The following is a 14,663-nucleotide window of genomic DNA, read 5'->3' as shown; positions in this document are numbered from 1 at the left end:
GTGCATTCTCACACATTCGAAGGGGTCCGGCGTCGCCGGGGCGAGGGCCTCTGCCCTCTCTCAGTTACACCTGTCCACACCCTGCATACACCTCCCTTGGGGGCAGCTGAGATAAGATGGAGGCTTCCTGGGCAGTCCAGCCAGGGTGAGGTCTAGGAGTTTCAAAGGTATTGTCTGTTGATTTGCATCTCTGAGCTTTTGGGCCAAGCACCGAGTCTGAGTCCCAAAAGTAACAAGATTAAGGAGAGATGATGTAATCTCTGTTGATTAAGGAGGGACGATGCAATCTTTATCTTTGTTGATTAACAAGAGAGAGGATCAGGCTCTCACAGCGCCTCAATTCATAATACTCTAAGACTTCTCAGAACTGCATTCGGACAGTGAGTAATTGATAAAACTCAATTTAAAGGCTGAATAATCTTTCAAGCTTCCAGGGAACTCTCTCAAATCATAGACTCTCTTCATTTTAGTCATTCTGTATTTTAATTCGCAGCCGCGGACCAAGAACTTAGGTGGGATAGTTATAACTAAGTTAGGGGAGGGGATTTCTGCTGTTTATAGTCATAAATCATTTTAGACATTTCATAAAATTCGGCCTCGCATTTCACTCCCCAAAACCCAGACAAACTCCTCTCCATAACACACCTAGAATCATAGAATCATACAATCAACCAGGTTGGAAGAGACCTCCAAGATCATCCAGGCCAACTTAGCACCCAGCCCTATCCAGTCAACCAGACCATGGCACTAAGTGCCTCATCCAGGCTTTTCTTGAAGACCCCCAGGGACAGTGCCTCCACCACCTCCCTGGGCAGCCCATTCCAATGCCAATCACTCTCTCTGTGAAGAACTTCCTCCTAATATCCAGCCTATACCTCCCCTGGCACAACTTGAGACTGTGTCCCCTTGTTCTATTGCTGGGTGCCTGGGAGAAGAGGCCACCCCCACCTGGCTACAGTGCCCTTTCAGGTAGCTGTAGACAGTAATAAGATCACCCCTGAGCCTCCTCTTCTCCAGGCTAAACAGGCCCAGCTCCCTCAACCTCTCCTCATAGGATTTGTGCTCCAGGCCCCTCACCTACAATGAGTGCATAGACATTTACGCTAAGCTTCAACACTTTCTTATCTTCAGTATCTTTCTTTTCTTCCTGATGGCTATTACTCGTTTCACCTCTGTGTGGGAGCACTTTCTCCTCCAGCTTTCTAGTCCTTATTTCAAGCATATAAATGTCATATTATCTTCTCATCTACTAGGTTCTCTGATTTCCCTCATCTCTTTTCTTGATCATGACATGGGCCTCCCAGTTTAGGAGGGACATTGAGATGCTTGAGCATGTCCAGAGAAGGGCAACGAGGCTGGGGAGAAGCCTTGAGCACAGCCCTATGAGGAGAGGCTGAGGGAGCTGGGATTGGTTAGCCTGGAGAAGAGGAGGCTCAGGGGGGACCTTATTGCTGTCTACAACTACCTGAGAGGTGGTTGTGGCCAGGAGGAGGTTGCTCTCTTCTCTCAGGTGGCCAGCACCAGAACGAGAGAACACAGCCTCAAGCTACGCCAGGGGAGATTTAGGCTGGAGGTGAGGAGAAAGTTCTTCCCTGAGAGAGTCATTGGACACTGGAATGGGCTGCCCAGGGAGGTGGTGGAGTCGCAGGATTGGACGTGGCACTTGGTGCCATGGTCTGGCCTTGAGCTCTGTGGTAAAGGGTTGGACCTGATGATCTGTGAGGTCTCTTCCAACCCTGATGATACTGTGATACTGTGATACTGTGACATATGAGGTAATCAGAATGTGGTGCTTTGATTCTGTAGAGCATACCTCAATGAATGCTGTTCTTTTTTTCCTCTTTTTTCTTTTTTTTTTTTTTTTAGCAGTTGTATTAAATTTGTGCTCCATTGCCACAAACAGTAACACCTGTGGGTTGTGCTCTCCTTCAGCTGTTCCCATCTGCTGTCTTCTTAGAGCTGCTTGTTATTAGATTCTAAATGTGCCATTGTCCTTTTTTTTTCCCTATTGAGTTTTAGCTGCTGTCTGCTACACCAGTTCTCAAGGTCATTCTGTTCTGTCCAGTAAATATCATGTTCCTCTCTATATTGCTGATAGCTCCTAATGTGTGTAATCAAGCATTTGAAGAGCACATGCTTTTTCCATGTGCAAAATCACCACTGAATCTGACTGGATGCAACCTAGAATTGCTCCTGAGGAACTATCTTCTACATTATTTCCCCACCACTTACACTATATATCCTTCACTACTGCACTGTAAAGCCTTCAGCTCAGCCAGTTTCTTTTAGAACTGCTGTCCAAATCCTCATTACACCAATTTAATGGTTTTCTATTGGTCACTCTCTCCAATACTTCGACTCAGCTATCTGTCCATAATGAATAAATTATCAAAGTATTGGTAGGTTTGCTCACCTAATTTACAACTGAGGTCTCCCCTCAGCCTCTTCTGTATCACACTAACCATCCCCAGCTCCCTCAGTCACTTCTCATAAGATTTATTCTCCAGGACATTCCCCATCTTCCTTGCCTTCTCCAGCACCTCCACATCTCTTGTATTGGGGTGTCCAAAATTGAACACAACACTCAAGGTGTGGCCTCACCAAAGCTGAATCTAAGGGGACAATCACCTCCCTGCTCCTGCTGGCCACAGCATTTCTAATCCAAGCCAGGATGCCATTGGCCTTCTTGGCCACCTGGGCACACTGCTGGTTCACATTCAGCTCCCGTCTACTACAACCCCAAGATCCCTTTCTGCCAGGCAGCTCTCCAGCCACACTGCCCCAAGCCTGTAACGTTGCTTGACCTGGTACTTGGCCTTGTTGAAACTCATCCCATTAATGTTGGCCCATTTGTCTAAGCCTATTCAAATCCCTCTGAAGAGCCTCTTTACCCTTATTCAAATCAACACTGCAAAACACAATGTAATAAATATTTTAGGACAGCTCCCTCTGTCCCTCCTCCCCATACAAAAGATTTTTAGTCAGAAGAGTAAAAGGGGTAGAAAACACTCAGTGAATAGTCTTGCCCCAATTTGGAAGTTAAAAGGAAAACTTTAACAATAAATGAAGGGTGTTTAAGGTAAGGGAGTTTACACAGGTGTGAGGGAAGGAAAAGGGACACAAAAATATATACAAAACCAGACTGATGACAACAGATTGCCTGGATGGAGATGGATTGCAGGAGGCAGTTGGTCAGCCACATCTTCCTCCCAAACTGAAGCACTTTAAAACAAAACTCCAATCAGGATTTTGTTTAAGTTGACATCCTCTATGTATGACAATGGCCAAACCAGGAGGCTCTGTAGGAGCTGTTTCTCCTCATTGAGTCACCAGGTAGTGTTGAGGGACTTGTAACAAGCTGTTAAAAAGGCTGAGGTTTGCCCATGTGCTCTAATCCCCCAGTTTGTTGTGTCCCAAAAGAATGAGTGCACTGGTCAGACTGCGTTTTGAGCAACGTTCACCTGATACACATCAGTGAGAACTGCTCCCATGGCAAATGCCAGCCACCAGCTGCAGGCAGAGAAACGGCTGAAGTTAACAAATGCTGCAGGCATTTGTAGGGAGATAATGGCTTATGACTTTTATCCTTTTTTCCTATTGCCTTTGCACTCAGAAACACATAGCTACTGTTACTGAACATAAGAAATAGTGTCTACATTTAATTGACCTTTTGAAGCATCCCGAAAGATTAACATTTCAGGAAATTGTGAAAGACTAAAGAGCTGTCAGCGTCTTAAAACTCTGACTAGATTTGGTAAAGAGCACCATCTTGCACATATGCTCCCTATTCATAGTGTAGCACTATTGCTATAGCATTGCTAGCATAGTATCTTCTCATCTACTAGGTTCTCTGAGGAGAGGCTGAGGGAGCTGGGGGTGTGCAGCCTGCAGAAGAGGAGGCTCAGGGCAGACCTCATTGCTGTCTACAACTACCTGAAAGGACATTGTAGCCAGGTGGGGGGTGGCCTCTTCTCCCAGGTAACCAGCAATAGAACAAGGGGATACAGTTTCAAGTTGTGCCAGGGAAAGTATAGGCTGGATGTTAGGAGGAAGTTCTTGCCAGAGAGAATGATTTGCCATTGGAATGGGCTGCCCAGGGAGATGGTGGAGGCACTGTCCCTGGAGGTGTTCAAGAGAAGGCTCGATGAGGCACTTAGTGCCATGGTCTGGTTGATTAGCTAGGGCTGGGGGATAGGTTGGACTGGGTGATCTTGGAGGTCTCTTCCAACATGGTTGATACTATGATTCTATGATTCTAAGTTTTTATTCAATTTATTGTCTCTGATCAAATGGTCCAGCAGGCTGCTTGATGGATACCAGCTTCTTAAGTGCCTATTTAAACTTAGGCTTTCTGTTCATTTATAAAGTCATAGAATCAACCAGGTCAGAAGACACCTCCAAGATCATCCAGGCCAAACTAGCACCCAGCCCTAGCCAATCAACCAGACCATGGGCACTAAGTGCCCCATCCAGGCTTTGCTTCAACACCTCCAGGGATGGAGACTCCACCACCTCCCTGGGCAGCCCATTCCAATGCCAATCACTCTTTCTGGCAACAACTTCCTCCTAATATATGCTTGTACCTCCCCTGGCACCACTTCAGACTGTGTCCCCTTGTAGTGTTGATGGTTGCCTGGGAGAAGAGATCGACCTCACCTGGCTACAACTTCCCTTCAGGTAGTTGCTTGTAGTTGGAGCAGAAAACAGAAGCAGGGGCTCCTAAGATGGACAATTTCAGCTTCCATAGAACAGTGGGTGAACACTCTACTGTATCTTTGGAATTAGGATAGAAGTGACTAAAGACAGATCCTTTCAGTTACACTGTTGCTGGTTTAACTGTGTAAATGTGAGACATTAAATTCACCCATAGCATTCTTGCATTGATTTAGCATCTAAAACTCTTGTCATCTTTTAAGATACAGAGCCAACTGTAACATTTCAGTACTTAAATGACAGCTGTGATTCTTCTAGTTAGATTAAGTTTATTTAGTTATTCCTCATTTTATATAATTTTACCTTAAAATAGGGATTTATGCTTTTCAAAGACAATATTCCTTGATATGAGAGGTTCGTATTTTTTGCCAGTTCAGTTGAGATCATCATACTTAAACTATTTGTTTACTGACCTCTCACATCAGTTTTTACAGTAGCTTTCAAGAAGTTAACTGATTTCATGGTTCAGAGCAATGCTGATCCTTCAGAACAAGTTGTGAAGACAGAGAGAGTTGGAAAAATGCAGATAGCATAGAAATATAAATCATAGAATCATAGAATCAACCAGGTTGGAAGAGACCTCCAAGATCATCCACTTCAACCTAGCATCCAGTCCTAGCCAATCAACTAGACCATGTCACCAAGTGCCTCATCCAGGCTTTTCTTGAACACTTCCAGGGACAGCAAATCCACCACCTCCCTGGGCAGCCCATTCCAATGCCAATCACTCTCTCTGACAACAACTTCCTCCTAACATCCAGCCTAGACCTGCCCTGGCACAACTTGAGACTGTGTCCCCTTCTTCTGTTGCTGGTTGCCTGGCAGGAGAGCCCAACCCCCACCTGGCTACAGCCTCCCTTCAGGTAGCCATCCCTTCCACCAGGATACCATCTCTTTGAGTCAGGAAAGTTGTTCTTTAGCACTTTGTATAGAATTGAAGAAAACATCCCTGAATCTATTTATTTTTCCAACTTCTTAACCAGCCATTTCCTTGCAGGCTGATTTCATAACGTTATCCCAGTGAGTGACTGTGTCTTCAAGCAAATGATCTGTTTCCTTGTGCTTTAGGCTTGCTCCTGGCCCTGGAATGTTGCTGCAATATGAAATACGATGACACACGTTTCATTTATAGGGCTTTCCATACTGTGTATATTGACAAGTCAGTGTAAAGTGTCCTCTGTTTGCTAGCTCCTTTGTCAGCTGCTGTGGACATACCCTTGACTGGAAGCTCCCCTTGCCCATTCAGATTGCTGAGCCAGTGTTTTCCTTTACATATCTGTATATTATAAACTATTTTTTCCTGAATATTATTATAGCATTATAGGATAAGGATTCTATTAAAAAAAAAAAAAAAAATTGAAAAAAGAGGGGGTACAAGGGCAGCCTCCCTGAAAGGGGGACTGCAAAAAGAAAACCCTATTTATTTTCAATTTTTAAACTGCTTTCTTATGGATAATAACCCCTGCCAGTTAGAAATCTTCATGCCAATGCTTCTTTTGAGAAGAGAGAGAGAGAAGAAAAAATTGGGAAAATCCTCTGGTCACATCACACAGAGAGATTCACCCTAGGGAATCTTTTTCTGGTTTATGTGATTGTTCATGTATGTTTACAGGCTTCTGATGGATACCAGCTCAGAAGACAGATACTGTCAAGAACTGGAAAGGAATAATGGTTGTGTCTGCATAGGTCATAGGTTTTGATCACGCTTAATCTAGTATATTCATGAGCTTCCAACAATCCCCACTCATAGGCAAAGATGGGAAAGAACTGTTTTGTTAGCAATGCTTAAGGTGCTGTACTTGTTATCTTTCTGTACAAGGTGCCTTGCAGGAAGATAGGAAGCACTGCCTTTATTTTTAAAAAGCAGAAAAAGGGGAGATGTTGGATATAGTAACATTGGATGTAGTGATTTTATAGACTTGCCTGTTGTATAGCTATTGTAATTTGAAATACTGAAAAACAAGCCATGGACAGGAGAGAGTGCATGAGTTCAGAAGTACTGACAGAGGGTTGGAATGACCTTAGAGAATGGTGTAGCAAATGTAAACAAGTGTAAGCCTGGAGTCTGTGATTTTCACTTATCTCTGCTGACTTAGAATTGCCAGACACAATATATGTGTTGTTGAGAGAATATGAACAATGTCTATGTCAAGTAGTGTGAAATCCTAATTGAGTACTGTGTCCAGTTCTGGGCTCCTTGATTCAAGAGAGATGTTGAGGTGCTGGAACGTGTCCACAGAAGGACCTGGAACACAAACCCTATGAGGAGAGGTTGAGGGAGATGGGGTTGTACAGCCTGGAGGCTCAGGGCAGAGCTCATTGCTGTCTACAACTACCTGAAGGGAAGTTGTAGCCAGGTGGGGTTGGTCTCTTCTGCCAGGCAACCAGCAACAGAAGAAGGGGACACAGTCTCAAGTTGCGCCAGGGGAAGTCTAGGCTGGATGTTAGGAGGAAGTTGTTGGAAGAGAGAGTGATTGGCATTGGAATGGGCTGCCCAGGGAGGTGGTGGTGTCACCGTCCCTGGAAGTGTTGAAGAAAAGCCTGGCTGAGGCACTTAGTGCCATGGTCTAATTGATTGTCTAGGGCTGGGTGCTAGGTTGGACTGGATGATCTTGGAGGTCTCTTCCAACCTGGTTGATTCTATGATTCTAATGTAGTCCTAACGTAGGTGTGTATAACCAATCAGAATCTAACATGATGTTGTAATCCTATTATGTAGCCTTCTGATAAAAAAAGTATATAAAGCCACGCTTGGGTGCAGTAAACTGGAACTTGCTTATGTTAAGCCTTCTCCCCATCTCTTCCTACCCCTGATACTGTGGTATTGCAGCCTATGCCATCTGTAACATAAAACTGTTGCACTGGCATGTTGGGCACTTTGATTTCCTACTGATCAGGAAGAGGGAGAACAGCAAGGCACAGAAAATCCACTATACATTCTAACATTTAGGCTTTATCCTTTATTAGGTAGTGAGTAAGAGACATAAAAAGAATTGAGTTTGTTGTGTACAGCTGAAATTTAAAAGAGACTTGTGTGAACAAAAAGTTGTTCCATAGAGCACTGTGACAAAAGAGGTCCAAGAAACCGAAGGTGTCATTGCAAATTAGCTGATGTGAGTAGTTGGAATGACACTCTTTTTATTCTAGCTAAACTTATAATAATTCTGCCCTTAGTACTGTGCCTCCATACATGCCACAGGCCACGTTTTTGGCAAGGGACAGCCTCTTGGTTTTGATGGCATCACAATAACATGGCAGGATGTATAGCAGGTGTCCATGCACCAGAAGGCCGTGCATAAGAGCCTACAGGATATTTGTGGGTGTCCTCTTTACCCATTTGTGTGCATTTTCATGGGGAAAAGATCACTTTCGCAGACCTCTTCCCTTCCCAAAAGACGAGTCCTCCTCTGCTCATTTAGCAAGCTCTTACATGGCTATTACAAAAGGCTTTGGAGGTAAACGATGGTTCATAGAGCAGAGCTTGAAAACCACTGTCCTGTTGAAAATAGAATCCGAACACAGCTAGCAATGAGGCTACAACTTCTGTAAAAAGGTGGAAGGTGAAAAGGAAGCTTAAAAGACAAAGAGCAAGGCCAAGAGTTTGCAAAGACAAGTTGAACCTTAAACCATTATATTTATGTACCCAAATAAAAGAAAACCTTTTCTAAGATGAGTGATGAGGGTTAGGCACAGGTTTTGAGGACCGGCCTGTTTACTGCCTCTTCACTGTGAGCTGTGGAATAGGGAGCCCTTTTAAATGTTGGCCCCTAGTTCTATAGGTGCCTAAACTTAGCTGCAGGAACTTACTCACACTCGTTTTGGAAACTGGGTGAAAGCAATTCAGCTAGTAACAAGCCCTGAAATCACTACCTCATCTTTTTTTTTCCATGGCTATGCTGGAGTCAATTAAATACAAACAAAAACTCAGTTCATTTCAAGGCACAAACGTTGGCAAATAAAATAGATGAGATACAAATAGATCATATAGAACTCATTTTAATACTTTAGATAAATAAATGCATCTCTTTGGAATTCTTTGGACACCGACATCCATGGAACCTCTCTTTCTTTCTTTCTTTCTTTCTTTCTCTCTTTCTTTCTTTCTTTCTTTCTTTCTTTCTTTCTTTCTTTCTTTCTTTCTTTCTTTCTTTCTTTCTTTCTTTCTTTCTTTCTTTCTTTCTTTCTTCCTTTCTCCTTCCTTTCTTCCTTTCTCCTTCTCTTTCTCTCTCTCTCTCTCTCTCTTTCTTTCTTTCTCTTTCTTTCTTTCTCTTTCTTTCTTTCTTTCTTTCTTTCTTTCTTTCTTTCTTTCTTTCTTTCTTTCTTTCTTTCTTTTTCTCTTTCTCTTTTTCTCTCTTTCTTTCTCTCTTTCTTTCTCTCTTTCTTTCTTTCTTTCTTTCTTTCTCTCTCTATATATTTATTTTTTTTTTAATATAAAATCTAAATGCAGAGAGGTTTAAAAAAATGGCAAATGTCTATGGAAGGCTCACTGATGAACTGCAAGTCAAAAGTGCTGTATATTCCCATCCTCTCTATCTCTCAACCTGTCCATGTTAACCACAAGCAGTATTATATAGCAACCGGATGGTCAAGATCTTGTGCTACCACCTTTCTAATTAAATCTTACAGATAATTTCTCCATCTAAACTTAAATTATGGTTTGTGTTGGTTTTAATTTTATTCCTCCTAAATGTATGGCAGGCATTTCACTTAGCTACACGTCAGAGTGGTCGCATGTGACTCGGCAGCACACTCTGTAATATTAATAGGTACTTTTCAGCTCCCTATGGGAAAAAGCAGGCAGCAAGAATCAAGTTCAAGAAGTCTGGTTGGTTTGTTTGCTTGTTTGTTTTCTCTGCTATTTGTTACTTGCCACTTAATGACCCACATATGAATCTCAATGGTTATATAATTATTTTATATAGTAGATTTTCTGTTTATAAGTTATTTTTTTTCTTACTCTAACATATATACAATATATCTATATATACCCCTGATAAATCTTACTTTAAAAGGGACAGAGTCAACCTCTTTAAGCCTCACAGTAACTATATAGGGCTTTAAACTGTCCATACATAAAGGTCAGCTACAGAATTCAAAGGTCCCTTCAGATCCTAAAGGTTGTATTTGTTCCGAACCCACAATGTGCAGTTATCACCTAAAACGTATCTCATGTGTTGCTCTTGACGTTTTTTAGGTATCTTATTTTGTATCACATCAGTAGGAAATAAAACAGGAGGATGAGACTGTTCCTAAGACTAAGACTATTGCAAAATACATTAGCTGTGTCTACAGACACTCCCACTGGTGTGATATAAAAAGAATATGTGCCATTTCCAGGTCGAAATTCCAGCTACACTGCCGTCAGCAACAGAGTCATACTGACTAAAATGAGGCCAGAATTCCTGTCTGGCTTTTCATTTGCTAGTTATGACTATGTGTAACTCATTTGTGTCTCCTCTCTAATCAATCCTGAATCGTTAGGCCTTTTTCATGATGAGAGTGTATTTTTTTTGCCCACTGGCATACCTTAAGCATTGGTCTATCATGTATGTATTTCACCTTTTGCTCACAGACACACTGTACACATGCATTCCCAGTTAAACCAAAGCTTGCTCTGTTTTGTGTACAGCATCTGGATTACTTTTTTTCCCCCATTAAGAATTCTTTAGCATTTACTTTGCCCTAACCATAGATTATCTTCACGCTCATTCTTCTACGGGTAAGGAAAACAACTTTGCTCACCAGGAACAGCTCCACATTATCGTAATCATTTTTGACTACTTATCAAAGTGACATAATTTGTTCACTTTATCTTTTGCAATTCAGTTAGAAACCTAGTGGCATAGATAGAGACACAATACTACTGTTTTACAAGACATCTATTGTATCTACTTTTGTTCTGATAAATACCCAGTAACTGCTGACTTGGCAGGAGAATTGGTAGGGGTACTACTATTCACAGTGTTTCTTTTTTTTTCCTTCTTCTTTAATCTACAAAGTACTTTATGTACATCAGAACCTGTTAATGCCCTTTAGACAATTTGTAAGTAGTTTCATAAAGCAGGAAAGACATTGCAGGGAAATATGTGCCCAAAAAGCACAGTCGAAAGGCTTCATAAGTTTTATATGTCACTACGAGTCAATGCTGGAGATCAGTTCTAAAACAACCAATACTGAAGAGGAATGTTCTCATCTGAAGAAAATACTGCCCATTCCCCTTCTTAGGATTTGTTCAATTCTCTATCAAAAGTCCTGGCTCTTCATATATACTTTAATCTATAAATAAACACTGCATAGGTCAATGTTCTTGATTTATTGTTTAGTTTTCTTTTGTGGTGTTTGTTTTGATTCGAGCTGAAAAATTATTGCAGTACAATTAATTCCTGTTTGGAGTTCAGTAAGGAGCAAAGAGCACGGGAGCATGGGTGGTCCGTATGGGCCCTGGAGCTGGTCGTAGGAGTGCTGGAGGAAGTGCTGAAGTCTGGAAAAGGGTGGCTGCTGGGGCTGTGCGAAGACTGAAGGGGGAATTCACAGCCACAGCGGCAGCTGCTGCTGCAGCTGCCAGTGGATTTGGTAAGATTCGTGGAGCCATCGGCTTGGAAGGTTCCTTTGAAAATACTAATTTTACCTGTGGGGAAGAGAGAAAACAAACAGAGAGAAATCATTGTTCATATTAGACGGTGCCAGGGAGTGTGGCGTTAGATTATAAGCACAACATCGAGCTAGAGAGGTCTCGTAGTGGCTACTGACTCTATCAGTTGCAGGTTTATGAGAGGATATACAATCTCACAGTGAGCAGAGTTTACTTGGGACTGTACTAGTTTGAGGCTAGCTGGAATACCTTAATGAGAAAAATTGGATTCTAGGCTATGAAAAGGAAACAATGCTGATGGCTACTGCACTCATAGGCTTGCTGAGATGTATGAAAACAAGAACACAAACATAGATGAGACAGAGTGAGGGTGGCAGTGTGTGGGTCTCTGTGGAAGCCTGTGCTTTCTCCCTGGGCTGCTTCTGTGTAATCCTACTGCTTTCTAATCCCCCTTGCTGATGTTTCAACCTCACTTTGCACATATGGCAAACTCTGGGATAAAGTAGAGAGGTGGAAAGGAGGTGGAAGGGTGGTTGGGAGCCCCTGCTGAGGGCTCTGGTTTCTGGGAGGGCTGCTGTGTTTCTGTATTACCTTTAACTTGTCTATTGCTGTATATAGCTGTAAATATTGTAAATGTCTGCTTGTATCTTGCACTAAGCTGTAAATATAAAGCTTCATTCCTTAACCTCCAGCTGGCTGAGTCTAATCTGGGTGATTTTTCTTATGTGGAGGGGAGCAGGTAGTCCCAAACTGTCACAGGGACTGTGATAGCTTGGGAATTACCCGCCCCACACACACTTAAGAAAATCACCCAGACTAGACTCAAACAGCTGGAAATTAAGGAATGAAGCTTTACATTTACAGCTTAGTACAATATAGGCACATATATACAAATATATACAGTTCTACACAAATTAAAAGTAACACAGAAGCACAATACCCCTCCCAGACACAATCAGAGTCCCCTGGAGGGCTCCGAACCCAACCCCCCTTCTCTCTCCCTCTTCCCTCTCCTCAGAAATAGCCAGATCAACTCACGTATGTCTCATGTGGAGATCTGAGGTGAGATGTCAAAAAAAGATGACAAGGAGGTTAGAGGAAAAAGGGGTTAGGTGGATTAGAGAGTTAAAGGCAGAGTCAGACACAGAGACCAGGCAGCCAGAAAGAAGGCACAGCCCCAAGTGAGACCTAAGAAGTGCGTGAGAAGTGCTCATCTTATCTAATTTTTTTGCTAGTTGAATTTCTCAGCAGAAAACTGAGGAGTATAGATTACTGTTGGGTTTTTTTCTTTCTTCTCACAGCTAAGGATTTAATTTCTCTCTGTAAAAAGTAGCCTCAAACCAGCACAGAGACAAAGAGTTTCAATCTTCATACCTTATTGTGGAGACAAATAATTTAATATGAGATCAGAAATCAAACAAACATAACAAGGACCTGAGCAGTTTGAGCTGAGGTAAAGCTACAGGTATAGAATTTCTTTTTCTATAGAATCAACCAGGTCGGAAGAGACCTCCAAGATCATCCAGTCCAACCTAGCACCCAGCCCTACCCAGTCAACCAGACCATGGCACCAAGTGCCTCATCCAGGCTTTTCTTCAACACCTCCAGGCACAGTGCCTCCACCACCTCCCTGGGCAGCCCATTCCAATGCCAATCACTCTCTGTGGCAAAAACTTCCTCCTAACATCCAGCCTATACCTGCCCTGGCACAACTTGAGACTGTGTCCCCTTGCTCTATTGCTGGATGCCTGGGAGAAGACCCCAACCCCACCTGGACACAGCCTCACTTCAGGGAGTCGTAGACAGCAATAAGGTCACCCCTGAGCCTCTTCTGCAGGCTGCACACCCCCAGCTCCCTCAGCCTCTCCTCCTGGCAGTCTTACAGACTTCTGCAGATTTCTATGGGACTTCAAGTTTCTAATGAGATGCCAGGAGCTTGAATACTTTTGGTGTTCTGGTTTTATAAGACTGAGATAAGAATAGAAACCTTAACCGCTGATAGAGCAAAGTTCTCATTGGCTCTACTGGACTTTTGGTGGGTCTGTGCCCTGGCATGACCTGAAGTCCTTTGCAAAGAACATAAACCTGCATACATAGTGCTGAATATACAGAATATGAATGTATCTACCAAGCCATGGTACAGCTCAGTGTAATCATAGAATCATAGAATGGTTCAGGTTGGAAGGGACCTCAAGGATCATCCAGTTCCAACCCCCTGACATAGGCAGGGACACCTCCAACTAGAACAGGTTGCTCAAGGCTTCATCCAGCCTGGCCTTGAACACCTCCAGGGAGGGAGCAGCCACAGCCTCCCTGGGCAACCTGTGCCAGTGTCTCACCACCCACACTGCAAGGAACCCTTTCCTAACACCTACTTTGAATCTCCCCTCTGCCAGTTTAAACTCATTACTCCTCGTCCTGTCATTACAAGACCTTGTCAATAGTCCCTCCCCAGCCTTCCTGTAGCCCTCTTCAGATACTGGAAGGCCACTCCAAGGTCTCCTCAAAGCCTTCTCTTCTCCAGGCTGCAGAGCCTTAACTCTTGTAGCCTGTCCTCATAGCAGAGCTGTTGCAGCCCTCTCAGCATCTTCATGGCCCTTCTCTGGACTGGCTCCAACAGTTCCATGTCCTTCTTGTGTTGGGGGCTTCAGAACTGCACACAAGACTTCAGGTGGGCTCTGACAAGAGCAGAGTAAAGGGGCAGACACTTCTTGTTTACATGGAAACACAACTTGTCATTCTTGAAAGGAGCTTTCAGATAGTTAACTTGCACTATATTGGTCTAATATTTTCAACTCAGCAGTACATTGGTGAGTGAAGAGCCAAAAACGAAGCAGTACTCTGGTGTGAAGCACCAGTGAGTTTCATCATTACACTCACTGTTCTCAAACAAATATATCTGTTGGTTCTTTACCAGCTACATGGAAACAGGATTTTTACTTTTCTTAATATCCATTGGCATCTTTGCTGGCCCTAGGTCCTTTAAGGCTCTGGGAGAGACACTCAGAGGTGACCAGAGTCTTTAATTCTCCCAGTGGGGGACATAGTGGATGCCAGATGCAAACGTCCTTATGGCACCTATGGAAATCACAATCTGATGTTGGTCAGTGTTACACCCACTGACCCAAGCTGTCTTCTTCCCTTGCTGAGCTTCCACTTTTCCCCCTTCCTTGCAGTTTTCAGTAAATACTGATTTTCAACTTGGTTTAGAACAGACAAGAGAAAAATACAATATATAAATATAAATTAAAAAATACTCCTGAGTACAAACCCCACAAAACTGCAGCCCCAAACAACAGAGTCTGTAATTCCCTTTGCAGGACCTTTTCCATGAGTTATTTTACAGCAGAAAGTTTGG

The 14,663-nt window shown here is 43.0% G+C and overlaps 1 protein-coding gene across 3 annotated transcripts in view; it reads right to left on the bottom strand.

Moving 5' to 3' along the window:
- Nucleotides 1–11,011: 11,011 nt before the first annotated feature.
- Nucleotides 11,012–14,663, bottom strand: part of ZNF385D (zinc finger protein 385D) — a 595,307-nt gene continuing 591,655 nt past the window's right edge. For all 3 annotated transcript variants that reach the window (XM_064166852.1, XM_064166853.1, XM_064166854.1), the window contains one exon: nucleotides 11,012–11,341. In XM_064166852.1, the coding sequence (XP_064022922.1) occupies nucleotides 11,108–11,341 (234 nt within the window). In that variant the 3' untranslated portion in view covers nucleotides 11,012–11,107. The remainder of the gene's footprint in view (nucleotides 11,342–14,663) is intronic.

Source organism: Pogoniulus pusillus, chromosome 28 (genome assembly GCF_015220805.1).
Source record: "Pogoniulus pusillus isolate bPogPus1 chromosome 28, bPogPus1.pri, whole genome shotgun sequence".
In the NCBI taxonomy this organism is placed as follows: domain Eukaryota; kingdom Metazoa; phylum Chordata; class Aves; order Piciformes; family Lybiidae; genus Pogoniulus; species Pogoniulus pusillus.
The sequence above is the reverse complement of the archived record's forward strand: the minus strand, read 5'-3'. Positions and strand labels throughout refer to the sequence as shown.